The sequence below is a fragment of the Ziziphus jujuba genome, chromosome 4 (assembly GCF_031755915.1).
Source record: "Ziziphus jujuba cultivar Dongzao chromosome 4, ASM3175591v1".
Classification (NCBI taxonomy): domain Eukaryota; kingdom Viridiplantae; phylum Streptophyta; class Magnoliopsida; order Rosales; family Rhamnaceae; genus Ziziphus; species Ziziphus jujuba.
In genome coordinates, this window is record NC_083382.1 from 8,278,773 (window position 1) to 8,295,637 (window position 16,865).

Consider the following 16,865-nt stretch of genomic DNA (forward strand, 5'->3'; position numbering starts at 1 on the left):
AATACTGATGATATAACTTGAGATAAAATGAAATAAAGTCGATCTGTTGGCCATTAATTAGGGCATAGATTTTCGAATACAGTGGATTTATTAATTTCCCCTCTAAGTAGGAAACTCCTCATTTAGTTGACTTGTTTTTCTTTTGTTCTACAAGTTTTTTGCCATAACTTCACCATTTTGAGCTTACATATATATAAATACATATTTAATATTTTTGGATTGAGACAAGGTTTTCAATTGGGTTCCTTATTAAAACAATAATTTCTTAAAACTAGCTGTTTTTGTAAATATTTGCATGGAAACAGTAATATAATCTTATTAAATATAATAGAGGATGCAAGGCTGAAAACAGAGTCCTTGGAGGTAAAATCCCTTTTGTAAATTCTTTCAAATTTAACGCTTGCCTTGTCAGCATTCGGTCAGACTAACTTCTGTTATCCAAGTCAGCATTTTTAATCTTCTTCTTCTTCTAGCTTTACATACTTTTCTTGCTGTTTTTCTATCTCTAGTAAATTGTAAGATGTCATAGGACCTTGCTATGGCCCTGTCTATATTCTATTACTTTAAAAAAATAAAAATAAAAAACAAAGGACAAAGAGAAAGAAAAATTAATAGAAAAAGAGAAATAAAATGAAAGATTACCAAAATTGAAGAAACAATTCACTTTGTTTTCCAACAACAAAGGCAATTAAAGTACAGATATATAATATTTCTAATAACCATTACTTGGAAACTAATAGTGGCATTGCATCTATTGGTGAAACAATATTATTACCAGTGTTTATGTGTGATCCAGTTGGTGTGGAAACATCCCAAGGCTCTGTTATTTCTGGCCTTAGATATTCATCTTCTTTATGAGTCTGTTCATTCAAAAAAGTTATGGTTGATTTCTGAATTGCCTCCAACTCCATTGTCACTTCTTTCATTGTGGGTCGATGCCTTCCATTCAAATTCAAGCATCCTCTTGCAACATTGGCAACTTCCATGATCTGTTCCTTACTTCCTTTATTACCAATTTGAGGATCACCTACATCAAACAAACGATTTTCCTCCATGCACATGAAGAAAAAATTTGCTAGGCTTCTTCCTTCTTTCAACCTCTTTATACAAACTGGTTTTTGTCCCATCAAGAGCTCAACGGTTACCACACCGAATGTAACACCCCGTCCCGAATCATGTCGGAATTTTTGCACGTTGACCGAGGTTGACCGTTGACCATTGACCAAGGGGGTTAAAAGTTGACTTTTTGACCCGGTTGGAATTCTAGGTTGACTGAGGTACCGTTACGAAGTACACGTTGGCATGAGTTCGTAGACTGGTAGCACGTTGAAAACGGAGCTACGGTTTGAAAGTTATAAGCAAAACAAGTTGAGGTCCAAACTGTCCAAGGGGTGCCGGAGTTGACTTTTTATTCATGCAAGGTTGAGCTTTGACTCATGCATGGTTGTGAAGTGCTCGTCGATACGAGTCCGTAGACTAGCGGCACGTCCGATTTGGACATGTGGTTTGAAAGTTATGGACCTGTAAAGTTTTTCAAATACCGTATTATTTTATTATTATTTTTACACGCATAACGATGTGCCACGTGTGACTAAATAAATGTGACCATGTGTCACCATGGTGAAATGCCACATGTCAACCATGTTTAAAAATCAAATTATTTTTATTATTATTTTAAATAATAATATTATTATTAATATTATTTAATTATTTCTTTCTTTATTTCTTTTTCTTTTCCTTTTTCTTTTCTTTTTCTTTTTCTTTTTCTTTTCTTTTCCCCACGTGGGAAAACACCATTCTTTCTTTTCTTTTTCTTTTTCTTTTTTTTCTTTTTTCCTTCTTCTTCCCCGAAACACCAAAACACGCACAGTACCTTTATTTTTTCTCTCCCACCGGCCGTTTCTCTCTCCCGTATCTTTTCAAATTCCGGCCACCCATACTGTACACGCGCCAGCCAGTGACGTGCGGAAGGAGGAGGCGAGCTCGGCCGCCAAGTTTCACGGCCAGCCGCCGCCGGACGCGCGCCGATCGGGCCAGAGAAGCCGCCGGCCGCCGGATTTTCTCTCTCCTCTTTTCTTGTGTTTTCCGGCCAGCCCAGTCCCAATTGAGCCTCCTCTCCCCCTATTTTGGGTCCTCTGAATCCAAAAATGGCCTCCAATCTCAAAAATTCGAAGCGGTTTGAAAGATCCCTCAAGATCAAAACCGGCCGAACCTTTCCGGCCAAATTCCGGCCACCTCCGGCGGAATTGGGGTCAATGGAGACCGGATTGGTGATCCTCGTTCCACGAGCTTCGATTCGGTATATCATTTGACCATTTTGGTTGAAGTTTGTGTTTGACCCCCCGGGGACCGGGTATTATTTACCCGATTAAAATATTAATTTATTTGACTGTCTGTGAATTTTGTTCTAGGAGCACCGGTGAGTCGTGAAATTGATCCCGTGGTGGATCATGGGTTAATTGCGTGCTCCAGGTGAGTGACCCACCTTTAAAAAAAATATTTTTGGGGTAATTAATTGTATTTATGTGGTATTAATTTGATATCTGTAATTTGTACTCATGTGGTGTATTTTAAATATAATCGGGAAAAATATTATTTTATATATATATTTATCCATTGGTAATAAATGGAAATTTTGGGATCATTAAGAAATTCCCGATTATTATTTTATGGTGATTTAATTATGAATTATATTGTTGTTTAATTTATTATGCATGAGCAAAGTGAATTTTGGTGGTATTTGTACGTGGTTTTAAATTTGATTTTCCAGGCATAATTGGGTTAAATATTTTACGAAAATATTTGGTTATATTTTATAAATTATGCCCGCGGTATTTTTATGGTTGCATCTCGTACTTCGAGAAAATTGTGGTTTGTTGGTTATCAATGTTTCGTACCGGGTTGTTGAATAAAAATATGTGGGATGGTGTTTTGTGAAAATTTGGTATACTTCCCACGGTGGTTTTTGGAAAAACGGTACGGTTGGTTATTATTGTTTATTTTTAGACGCACTCATACAGTATTGGTGTTCTGGTGTATGGTGTATGGACACGTGGTAGCATGCGGTTATTATGTGGTTTAGCGTGCGGTTATTACTTCACCCGTGAGTTGCCATTGGACCGTGGGCAGGCAAGGTTATTGTTGTGCACAGCCGGCCCCCTCCTTGGCCGGGTGATGGTTTTTTAGCAGTCGGTACTGTCGGGACGCCGAAGTGACCACTGCAGGTTTCTCTCTTTAACCTCCCGCCAGTCGGTGCTCGGGACGCTGGGTATCGGAGGGCATCACCGGTATATGGTGTGGTGCGTCAGGTGTAATTGTCGGTGTAAAATTGCAAATAATGTTTAAAACCCCAAAGGTGTTCTAAAATTATTTATTATAATTTATTGCAGTTTATTTATATTTGGGGTATTTATTTGTTTATTTATTGTTTATTAATTTGTTTGGTTCCTTGGTTTTTGGGAAGTACGTTCAAGGGTTTTGTGAAAATGTTTTAAAAAGGGAACATTTCAAACGGAGCGTTTGGTGAGAGTTTTGAGGGAAATTATTATTTTCCAACAGTAATTATTATTTATTTATTAATTGCTGGTATTTGTTCTATTCCTTAATTGCTATTACTATTATTTTTATTATCGTAAAAAGGTGTTCAATAGTTCGGGTTACTCACTAAGATGATTAGCATCTCACACTCTTAAATTCTGTTTCCCTAGGTCCAGGTTGGAGACGTTGATTGTCCGGGGCGAGCCCAACGTCTCAGTTCGTTGCCAAAGGTTCAAGAAGTTTTCTTCCCTTTTTCCTCTCGACCTTGTATTGTTTCTTTATCTGTCATTTTATAAATTCCACATGTATTTGTATAATGCTCTGTATACTGTATTGGACGTGTGGTTGTTATTTATGCACTGGGTTGCCGCTGTTTTCTTTTGGAGTGCTGCAATTTGTAGAATCAGTTTGTAGTTTGTGGGAGGAATAAGGGGATGTTTTTAGAAGTGTGTTTTCAGTGCAGGTAGTTGTGGTAAGTAAATCCCTTAGGGGAGGCTCTGTCGGATTTTCCGTTGGAGGGTCCGGTAGGGTTTCCCTGGGATCAGGGCTGTCTAGGGTTCCGGGGAAGGAATTCTGGATGGGTCCTGACACCGAAGCTATAGACATCACCTTTCCCTGTAAATTGGCTTGATTGGAAATACTCAGGATCCAAATAGCCAAATGTACCATGTACTAGTGTAGCAACATGTGTTTGGTCAATGGTAACTGATTTTGAACTTCCAAAATCAGCAATTTTCGCTCTGTACTTGTCATAAAAAAGTATGTTCGAAGACTTGATGTCGCAAATGGTGCAAGGGAAAGGAAGGTGCAGAGTGTAAGTAGGACAAAGCACCTACAATTTCCAATGCAACTCGTGAACGCATTTCCCATGTAAAAGGAAATTCCTCATTTTGGTCATGTATATGCTCGGAAAGTGTATCAATGAGTATGAATTCATAAACATGAAGCAGAACTTCGGTCTCTAAACAGCATCCTAATAGTTTAACCACGTTCCTGTGGTTAATTTGTGAAAGAATGATAACCTCATTAATGAATTCCGTAAGTTACTCTTCGGCTACTATTTTAGATTTTTTTTATATTTTTTCACCGCAATGATTTTTCCATCCGCCGACATTTCTTTGTAAACACGACCTTGGCCACCTTGGCCTAAAATTCTTTTTTTTTTTTTGGGTAAGAATCCCACAACCCCGGATCGAACCTGGGTGGAGATTGAAAGGAGGCATGGCTAATGCCAGCCCAGCTGCGACCTCTGTCGCTGGCCTAAAATTGAACACTTTGATTTTAGTGCCAAATTGTACTGTCCCTGAATATAAATATTTAATTTTATTATTTTTATATTATAATTTTAAAATTAAATTATTTAAAATAATTATTTAAATTACAATTTAATATATAAATCTCACAAATAATTTTTCACCAACTACAGCAAATAGCATTTTTCTTTCCGTGTTCTCTTTTCTTAATTTGTCCATGCTTTCTTTATGCAAACGGAGCCAAACCCAAAAGGAGACAAAAAAAAAAAAAAAAAAAGTGGCCATCGAAGTATTATACTCTTCTTACATTCATGTGGGACCCACATATAAGCAATTTATATTTTTTCTAATACCTTTAGTGATTTGATACATTTGATTTAATTTTGTATATTGAGTTTTTAATTTTTTTTTTTTTTTAGCGAAAGCTTTATAAAATTTAAAAGTTTTTGAAATATTTAATTTTGTTATTGTTTATTTTCCTTTAACTTTCTCTTTTTTTATTTTTTTTATCATTAAGACGTTATGTAACATCCCACATCGGTTGGAAAGGGACACGAAGCGGTCTTTATAAGGCTGTGGACACCTTTCCCTTCAAGACGCGTTTTGACAAAACCTTGAGGCCAGGGGGGAGAGAGGGAGTGAACCCTGAGCCAAAGAGGACAATATCTTGATGCGGGTGGACTGGGCCGTTACAGTGGTATCAGAGCCAGTACTCGGATCGGTGTGCCAGCGAGGACGCTGGGCTCCAAGGGGGGAGGATTGTAACATCCCACATCGGTTGGAGAGGGGCCGGTCTCCAGGGGGGAGAGAGGGAGTGAACCCTGAGCCAAAGAGGACAATATCTTGATGCGGGTGGACTGGGCCATTACACGTTGTATTTCACTAAAAGCTTTATAAAATTTAAAAGTTTTTGAAATATTTAATTTTGTTATTGCTTATTTTCCTTTACCTTTCTCTTTTTATTTTTATTTTTTTTTATCATTAAGACGTTGTATTTCACCAATTTATTCTCACTTAGATAAAGTAATTGTATTTATGATATGCTTAATACCTTTTTACACTTACAAATCTAAATTTTTTTTTCCCTATTGACAAAAGTGAACGGGATATTTACTATCTTAGTTGCATTAATCAATAACTGCAATCAAATTTGTTAGAGATCTGAAAAATGATCAATTTCTACTTACAAATGAATTAATTTTAATGATTTGAATATTCAAAATGGTGTTAAGCATTACACTGAATCTTCGATCGATTGAATAGTGGATTTGTTTGTCTCAAACTAAATTATTCTCAGTAAAATGCAAATATATCAATACTTGAATAATATATATATATATATATTCTATTGGAGTACCATTGGCACATCAACCTTCTCTTTCGAAGAGAAAAAAGAAAAAGAAAAAGTCCATTAACTTAGATAAGAAATTATGGCAGCCACATCAATTTGAATAAGAAATTTCCTACATGGATGGAGGTCCAAGGGCACGTGACCCCTCAAATTTTTTCGACTTTTAGCTTTTTTTAATTTTTTTTGTTTATTAAATTAACTTTCCTCACAAAATCTCCCACATACTAATTTTTTTTTGTCATTTTGTATTTTTGTTTTCTATTTTAATATATTCTTACCCGTAGCATACTTTTTTTTTGCTATAATAACTATTTAATGTAATGGAAAAATATTTTCTTGGAGTAAATATAATCGAAGTATACTTTTTTTCCGTTTAACAACCAGGCTTGCCTAAGGTTAGTGCAAATGATGGTAGTGCATTTTTAGTGATCAACCATGAAAATCCAACCACTTGAACAAGCACCACCAGTCTCCTCACCCCCATTCTTTTTTCCTTCTTGGCTTTACGACTCCTTATAATTAACTTGTTCTGGCCTATCTATTTAGAAGCAGTATAGATACAAGTTTGATATATATAAAAGAGCAAACAAGAAGATCAAAGAAGTCAATCAATATTCCTAATCCATAGTTGATAAGTCTATGCATGAATCGAATTTTCGTAGTAGTTGCTTAATTAATGTTGAGAACAGTTAGCTGGTCTCAAAGCAATTTGGAATCTTGGAAAAAAAAGATTTCCAAAGGTAATTGCGTGTTATACACGACGTGCCGTATCCATCTTCTACTGAAAACTTGACGCGCTGTCCGCTTTAAAATTGTTTGATATCTGTTTTCCTCTTCTCGACAAGTCTTTCCCCACTTCAGTATCTCTAATTTGTCTCTGCGTTCTGCCTGCAAACGAAGCCAACCTCCCAAAGGAAATAATAATAATAATAATAATAATAATTATTATTATAATAAATAAATAAATAAAATAAATGAATAAATTTCAGCTATTTCCGAACTTTCCAGTCACATTCATGTGGGGCCCACGTAAAAGAAATTTATTTTTTATATATATATATATATATTTTAATTTTTTTTCTAATGCGGATGGTGATTCAGTGAAAGGTCTTTTAAGCGCGGTCATAGCAACCACAAACAGGTTCATGACCTTAACTCTTATGTCCCTAAAATGAGTTTTTGTGTCCCCATTGGGTAGGACCATATATATGCTGGATGTGTTCTTTTACTAGTTACAATAAAAGTTTTGCTATTTTTGCAATTGGTGATGATTTATTATTATTGTTTGGATAATAATATGACAATTAGTATTAATTTGATACATTTGACTTAATTTTATATATTGATTTTTTTTTTTGGGCAAAAATTTTATAAAATTCAAATTTTAATATAAAAAAGTAAATGAGTAGTCAATTAAAATGTCATATAAACATATGATTTCATTTATGACAGTCATATATAATAATATAAAGCATTTTTCATTCAATAATACTTAACTTAGTAACAATTTGGTTATTTTTTTTACATTTTTTTTTTATGATGCCGTTTTTGCACTTTGACTACAAATCAACTTTTTTTCCTCTTAAGAAAAATGAACGCCATAATTTTGCTATCTTGGCTGCATTGGTAAATAACTACAATCGAATTTGTAAAAGACCTGGGAAATGATAAATTTTTTGTTACAAATTAATTAATTTTAATGATTTGAATATTTAAAATGGTGTTGAGCTTTACATTGAACCTTCGACTGATTGAGTAGTGGATTTATTGGTCTCAAACTCAATTATTCTCAGTTAAAGTACACATATATACACCAGTACTTAATAAAATAAAATAACTCCCATTCAAGTACCATTGGCACATCAGCTATCTCTTTTGATGAATTAAAAAAAAAAAATTCCATTTAGAGCATCCGGAATTTTTTTCTTTTTAAAAAAGCATGTAAAGAACATTTTTATATATGACTTAAAAGATCTCCAATGAGTATTTTTTTTTCTTAAATAATTATATTAAAGGGTTGACATGAAATATAATCCATTTTTTAAAAAAACTACATATATAAAGAGTATTCAATAATTGATTTATGTTGATAAAAATATCTTTTATGTTGTAGACGCTATAGGTTCTACTTTCTTCACAGCTCTCACTTTTTCTTTATTCCTTTACAAGAAGTTTTAAAATTACAATAACCTCGACATTTATAATAACTATTTATTTACTTATTTATTTATTTATTTTCTTTATAAAAAATGGACATAGCAGAAATAAATCTTGAAAAAACTTGAGGATTTATTTTTTCAATTTGCAGATATAATGGAGATCTTTCTTCTTCTTCTTTTTTTATTTTTATTTTTTCTTCTTTTTTTTTCTTTTTTGATTTTCATAAAAAATGAAAATCTTTGCGTGTGGTTTCGTGTATATCTTCCCTCAATATCCTATCTAGATTCTTTTCAATTTTCATAAAAAATGGAGATCTTTGGTTTCATCTATATCTTCCATCATTCTATCTAATTTTTTTCATCCTTGCTTTTTATGAACTTCTACACGTGGTTTTCATTTCTCACTTTGTATCTAGATTTGTTTTGTCTTCTTAAGTGTTTTTTTTTCCCCTTTAAAAAACCATATAAAAAGGATATTGAGGTCCATCCAGCTGTATATTTTGACAAGATTTAATTTTTACCAAAACATGTGTATTTTTCGTTTAAAGGCTTTTTAGAGGGTTATTTAAGTATAAAATTATCAAAAAATACTCTTTACATTATATTATTTATTTTTATTTTTCAATAAACATTTATTACTATATTAATTTATTGCCTCATTTTTTTAATCAAAATTCTCTCTCAATTATTTTATTATTTCCCTCTATTATTTTTTCCTAGAAACAATATATTGATAACTAAAATAGATAGTGTTTTGAAAATTTGGTTAACATGAAATCATATTAATTTAATATTAAATATATATATAAAGAATTTAACTCTCCAAATATGAACACTCAAACCAATTTCATAGTTTTAAAAGTCAAAACTACAAAATAAAAAGTATGCAAAAGATGAAGAGCCCCGTGCATGGATGCTCTTACTAGTCAATGCCTTCTAGAAATAGCTACATCAATTTAGATAAGAAAATTCTATGTTAGGTTGTAGGGGACTTTAATGATATGACCAATTGTGGTAAAATGAAAAGTAAGGACTTAGACGTTTAAAAAGAGTGGACACACCGTTTCCTAAGTGGAAAATTTCATTCTGACCATCACGAATTTACTGGGAAAGTGTGTCTCTCATTAATACCTATAAAGCCATAAATTATTTAATGATCAAGCAATCACAAGAAGCTTGTTAGAAGCAAAAATCTGGCATCAACAAAAAAATATTAATGATATAACTTGAGATAAAATGAAATAAAGTCGATCTATCGGCCATTAATTAATTAGGGCATAGATTTTCGAATACAGTGGATTTATTAATTTCCCCTCTAAGTAGGAAACTCCTCATGTAGTTGACTTGTTTTTCTTTTGTTCTACAAGTTTTTTGCCATAACTTCACCATTTTTGAACTTATATATATATATTTGGATTGAGACAAGGTTTTCAGTTGGGTTCCTTATTAAAAAAATAATTTCTTAAAACTAGCTGTTTTTGTAAATATTTTCATGGCAACAGTAATATAATCTTATTAAATATAATAGAGGATGTAAGGCTGAAAACAGAGTCCTTGGAGGTAAAATCCCTTTTGTAAATTCTTTCAAATTCAATTCTTGCCTTGTCAGCATTCGGTCAGACTAACTTCTCTTATCCATGTCATAGGACCTTGCTGTGACCCTGTCCATATTCTATTAACTTAAAAAAATAAAAATAAAAAACAAAGGAAAAAGAGAAAGAAAAATTAATAGAAAAAGAGAAATAAAATGAAAGACTACCAAAATTGGAGAAACAATTCAGTTTGTTTTCCAACAACGAAGGCAATTAAAGTACAAATATATAATATTTCTACTAACCATTACTTGGAAACTAATAGTTGTAATGCATCTATTGGTGAAACAATATTATTACCAGTGTTTATTTGTGAACCAGCTGTTGTGGAAACATCCTAAGGCTCCGTTATTTCAGGCCTTACATATTCAACTTCTTCATAAGTCTGTTCATTCAAAAAAGTTTTGGTTGAATTCTGAATTGCCTCCAACTCCATTGCCACTTTTTTCATTGTGGGTCGATGCCTTCCATTCAAATTCAAGCATCTTCTTGCAAGATTAGCAACTTCCATGATCTGTTCCTTACTTCCTTTATTACCAATTTGAGGATCAACTACATCAAACAAACGATTTTCCTCCATGCACATGAAGAAAAAAAATTTGCTAGGCTTCTTCCTCTTTCAACCTCTTTATACAAACTGGTTTTTGTCCCATCAAGAGCTCAACGATTACCACACCGAAGCTATAGATATCGCCTTTCTCTGTAAATTGGCTTGATTGTAAATACTCAGGATCCAAATAGCCAAATGTACCATGTACCCGTGTAACAACATGTGTTTGGTCAATGGTAACTGATTTTGAACTTCCAAAATCAGCAATTTTCGCTCTGTACTTGTCATCTAAAAGTATGTTCGAAGACTTGATTTCGCAATGGTACAAGGGAAAGGAAGATGCAGAGTGTAAGTAGGACAAAGCACCTGCAATTTCCAATGCAATTCGTGAACGCATTTCACATGTAACAGGAAATTCCTCATTTTGGTCATGTATATACTCGGAAAGTGTATCAATGAGTATGAATTTGTAAACATGAAGCGGAACTTCGGTCTCTAAACAGCATCCTAATAGTTTAACCACGTTCCTGTGGTTAATTTGTGAAAGAATGATAACCTCATTAATGAATTCCGCAAGTTATTCTTCGTCTGCTATTTAGATTTCTTCACCGCAACGATTTTTCCATCGCTAATGTTCCTTTGTAAACAGTACCTTGGCCACCTTGGCCTAAAATTCTATTTGAATTGGTTTTGGGTAGCTCCTTTGAATTGAACACCTTGGTTTTAGTATCAAATTGTACTGCCCCTGAATATGTGCTGCTGTAACAATAAACCACCATTTCATTTGAGGAACTGTTTTCTATGTTTGATGGCTTTTCTTTTCTTTATGAACTTTTGTAGACACCATGCGCCAATAAGCAGAAACAACACTTCAAGACCAATGCTGAAACTTTACAGAACTCAAGTATATGAAATCGTAAAGCTAGTTCTTTGATGTTTCAAAATAATTTGTGGAAAAATGTGAATCACATCTAGAAAAATGGCACTCGGCAGCATCCGTTTGTAAAATTAATCATTCTTGACATACTTCCTCTAGCCTTCGTGAAAAGTAGTGCTATAAAATGATAAAAATATTAGGGGTTTTGTGTTTGAATATTGTTGAGATAAGTGTATATGTATATATTTTATTTTCATTCTCACTTGATATTTCATTGTTCATAATTTTCTTATAATCAGAAAATAAAAATTAAATTGTTTTATACATGAACATGTATAATACATTTCTATACATATATATTACCATTGGACTGACATACCAATAAGTACAATTTTAAACTTGATCTTTCGGCACTCATATGATCCAATAGTGTTCCCACAAGTTCCTGCTCCATGACATGTGGTAGAATTCGATTTCACACTCGTTGATATCTGATATATAAAAGGTATAACAAGTAAATCTCTGATTATTTTTTCATATTAAAATGCAAAATAAAAGATAGTTCTAAAGCATTGGTACATAAAAAAACCTTTGGTTATATTGAAATCAAGCACTCAACAAAGGTATATATATATATATATATATATATAAGGAGGTAGAAATATATTAACTGCCCCGTCAATTATGTTTTACGTTTCATCCATCCAAAAGGTACCGATTTCCTTCAAAACCATAGGCACAGTAGCATTCCAGCGCCGTTGATTGATTAATGAAGAGATGGAAGCACTTCTGTAGTAACGGATTGATTGTTTCCCTAACAAGAAATCAAGTTGTTCATTGGATTTATTTGTTCCGAAAATTTGTTGTTTTGAATGTTATAAGCTCCATTTAGAGTTACAGGAACATATCCATATCGTCAATGGCAACGAAGTCTGTATTGTTTGACACAAACCAATCTTGGTCTACCACAAATGCATCTTTGCACATTTGATCTGTTTCGGGTTGAAACGTGGCAGTGAAGGCCATGATTGCATGAGAAGGAATGGTAGTTTGGCAGCAGTTCACTTCATTGCAGGTTCTGTTATAGTGGTTTGTTAAGCACTGGGACCTGCAGCATGCTGAAATCTCACTGCCATCTAAATTTGATGAAGACATTAAGGCTCGAACATTGCAACTTACCGCGATGGATATATTGTCCCTCACCTAGAAGGAAAAGGGGCCTCTTCTGAAGTTTAGAGATTCGTGGGTTTCTTTCCCTGTGCAACTCCAGAAAGTTACTGGATTTTTCACCTGAATCTGTTGGCAAGTCAATTCGTAATTTTAGTGGGTAGATATTTTATTTTATTTTTTTCATAAAATGTGTACACATTAGTTTTTATCGTATGATCGATTCTTCATATAGAGAAACGTATATGTCTAAAAGCTCCTGGAATTTCAAAAGAATATTCAACCAGGCGGTTAGCACTTTGCAACAATTTTTCACTATCCTTTTAACTGCTTCTATTTTGAAAGTAAATGTTATGATTTCTGTTGACGTAACTTAACAGGCATAATATTGAACCTACTTATTACTAACAGTTTAAGTTTTTGGAAATCATAGTAACTTAATATGGTAACAAAGCTTAAAAATCATCAACATCTTCACTGGCCTACAAATCAGAAGGAATATTGACATAACTTAAAAATACATATTAAACTTACTTCCTAATGATAGTGATTTAGAATTCATTAAAATATATATAGGATTTCTACTTGATTCTTAATGAAATAAGAAATAATAATAATTGCAAGATACAATATTTATGTAATGAAATGGTGTTTATTTCATCCCTAATATTAGTATTAATTACTCACAACGTCATATGACAAGCCGTCGTAGTCTTCCAAATAAATTTTGAGGACATAGAGATTGGTGCGTTTAAGGTAAGGTGTATGAGGAAAGGTAGAGTTGTTGCAGACTATTTCGAATCATTCAACAACATAACAATCTCTGGATCCAATTCTGAAAGGAAATGGGATTCTTACGTTTCCGCATTCCGTTTCGCTACCACTACCAGGGTTGCCTATGCTTACTGCTACTACTGATGATACTGTAATAATATTAATGATCAGCCATGACAATCCAATCACTTGAGCAAGCACCAGGACAGCCTTCTGATCCCGGCCATTTATTTTCTTTGTTGGATTTCTCTGTCTCCTCCTGATCGGTTAACTTGGATTGGCGTTTATGTTTTATATGTAGTATTTTCTACTTCTTTAGATGAAACCAGAAAATTACAACATGTTTGGACTACTCATATGGAATATAGGAAGGAAAGGAAACTAGAGGATTTGATTCTTTATTTGGATTGTCAAAATAAGTAATCAAAGAAAAGGAAAAAGGATGAGGAAATGAATTGATTTTCCAACAGTCGTGTTCCTAAATTTTTTATTTTACCCTTTCAAATGAGAAGAAGAAAGGAGGAAAAAAAAAAAAAAAAAAGAAGACAGACAATTAAGAGAAAGTAGGGTTAAATTGTTTTTATCCTATCTATTTCGTTTTCCCTTTCTTAGCCATAATTGGCTAATAATTTTTAAAGCTTCTTAAGATTGTTTAGGCATTTTAAAAACAATTTAATGTAGCTTAATGGCATATTTAAAATGCGTTTGATACGTTAAATGAAATTGAATTAAATAAAGTTAAATTAGTTGATAAATTATTTATATTTATAATTACATAATTATAAATTTGAAATACTAGATAAATAAATAAAATTATTATAAATGATAATCCTTTGGTAAATATTGCTGTATTGGTTTTCAAAATGCGCAGAAACAAATGCACTATTACTGTGCTGGGCCCACAATTTTGAAAGGCATACGCAGCCTTCTTTGGGAGTATATGGGAGGACGGAGAAGGTGTGTTTAGTGGGTTTCGTATTTTAGTTATGACAACTGTTGTCTTCTTTTGTCCTTTTCATTTTTCCCCTTTTGCTTTGTTTTTTATTTTAAATTTTTTGGTAAAAAAAGTCATATGCCCTTTCAGTTGGAAGTGTTACTTAACCCAAAAAAAATAAAAATAAAAAATAAAAAATAAAAATAAAAATCATTCTGATGTTATTATTAGTTTTCTCAATATTAAACTTTTATTTCTTACTAAAAAGTATTAATTATTCTACTAAGTTTTTAATATATAAAATTTCAGATAAACTTTTTAATTATTCTACTAAGCTCAATAAAATTTATTCAATAACCTATTAAAAATTAATTATTATTAATTAATTATTTTTAATGTTAAACTTCTTAATTACTTTAACATTTTAGATAACTCAATTATTGTCATGTAGGAAATTTAAGTATATGAAATCGTCAAGCTAGATTTCGTATTAGAAATTAATTAATTTTGTAATTTGAACTCAGGCCAATGCATGAAACAATAATGATTTTTATCACTTGATTATTCCCACGAGGTGACCCCTCATTGATTCTGTTGCGTAAAATAAAAACAAAAGCAATAGCAATAGAAGAAAAAAAACAAAACACACACAGATTTACATGGAAAATTCTTGACGGAAAAAAATTACGGACAAATATAAACAAACTTTTATTGATAAAGATTGGTACAAAAGGTGAGCAAATAGAGTATCAAAAACTCAATACATCTGAAAAACTACGGTCTCGGGCCTATCGGCCCTCGACTTCTGCTATCACCACAGAGTCTCATTTTTTCTCTTCAAATAAATTCATCAAATGGGTCGCACCGCGAGCTTTTTGGGTTGGATCAACAAGAATTTGAGTCACCAATTCTAACAGATTCAGTAGCCTATTTATTGTCCTGAACTGAAGCTCCATACATGTTAGAATATCAACTCCAATTCAAGTACCAATGGCACATCAACTGCCTACTTAATTTGATGGAAAAAAAAAAAAGTCAATTTACTGTTAAAATTTATGGATCTAAATATACATAATAAATTCCATTAATCATAAATTACTAATTTCCAAACGCAATCATTGATAAATTGAATCTTTAATCCTGTAAAACAGAAAACAACTTAAAGTAGTGTCTATGGACACACTACTCTCAAACCACTTTCAGATCTCTGAAAACCCTAATCTCAAAATACCGTATGGCATATGTTTGTTTGCTTGCCCTAGACCTTTTATAGTCTTTGTAAGTTAGACTTACCCATTAATTTTAACACGCACCAAAATAACAATAATTTAATAATATAATAATAATAGGAAAAATATGGGTAAGTCAATTGGCTTATAAAGAGAGTTGATCCTTCAGTCCAATAGGCCAACTGAAGTCTTATAGAAAGTGTGTGACCAATGGCCCTACTACATAATAATAAAATAAATCAGTCCCATTAATGGCATAAATAAGCCCTGTAAGTGAGTAATTGATTATGCTAAGTCCACAATTATTAATTTATTTAATATTCTCCCACTTGGACTGCATAATCATCATCATATATATAATCTAAATTCACTTACTACCGAATCTTCCGAATCAATATCATTTCATCTAAATATATAGCATGCCGACAGGACACAACAATATACTATACTAGGCAGTAGAGATTCTCTTAGTAAATCTCACAAAACATGATATCATTTTAACTGAGCACTTCGCATGCTATAAACTCAGTTTAGGTAGTAGAGATTTACCTAACCATGTGCAATCCCCCAGCACACAATATCATTTCAATCGAGCATATTGTGTATCGATAGGATGCAAGAGTATACCCAAACTAGGTAGTAGGGACCCACCATGACACCTGTGGATCAATATACACATATACGAGACTAATAGTCTCAACAGGCCTGTAAATATAGGAGCAATAATATCTGTAATAAATCATCTCATAAATAAATAATGATCCACATACATTAATGTATCAAAATACTCAAAGAAATAAATAATACTTAACATGGATATCACTGCAGAATATATAATATACTCCCACTGACCCTCAGCAGGCTCAACTGCCTAACAATCCCATACGGGACACATGCTCCTCAAATATACTTACTGGTAAGGCCTTGGTCAGTGGATCTGCCACCATGCTGTAAGTAGGTGTGTGAACAGCAGTAATGAGGCATTCTTCAATTTTCTCCTTTACCACAAAATACTTTACATCAATGTACCTTACACCAGGGGTACCTTTTAAATTATTAGAGAAAGACACTGCTGTAGTATTGTCACAATACATCATAATAGGCCTCTCAATGGAGTCAACCACTCCCAAGTAATAAATAAAATTCTGAAGCCAAACTGCATGACGAGTAGCCTCATAACACGCCACATACTCTGCCTACATAGTCGATGATGTTGTCACTGACTGCTTGGCACTCCGCCAAGATACAACACCTCCTGACATGATAAATATATATCCAGTAGTAGATTTCTTATCATCCACACAGCCTTTATAATCTGCATCACTATAACCAACTACATTAGGTGAATTTGTATGTTGATATGTCAACATATGATCTTTAGTACCCTGAAGATACCTAAAGACCTTCTTAACTACATGGTAATGAATAGGATCAGGATTACT

General features: G+C 33.0%; 1 protein-coding gene and 1 long non-coding RNA gene across 2 annotated transcripts in view; one reads left to right on the forward strand and one right to left on the reverse strand.

Annotated features, from left to right (window-relative positions):
- Positions 1-722: 722 nt before the first annotated feature.
- LOC125421975 (wall-associated receptor kinase-like 8) overlaps positions 723-16,865 on the reverse strand; it is a 37,956-nt gene continuing 21,813 nt past the window's right edge. Inside the window, 7 exon segments of the mRNA XM_060816718.1 lie at positions 723-1,090; positions 5,611-5,632; positions 10,531-11,039; positions 11,042-11,071; positions 11,074-11,192; positions 11,194-11,325; positions 11,695-11,791. Coding sequence (XP_060672701.1) covers positions 723-1,090; positions 5,611-5,632; positions 10,531-11,039; positions 11,042-11,071; positions 11,074-11,192; positions 11,194-11,325; positions 11,695-11,791 — 1,277 coding nt within the window.
- On the forward strand, positions 1,853-4,079 carry LOC132803613 (uncharacterized). The gene is made up of 3 exons (XR_009638824.1): positions 1,853-2,299; positions 2,412-2,472; positions 3,708-4,079. It is a non-coding gene; the product is annotated as an uncharacterized LOC132803613 (long non-coding RNA).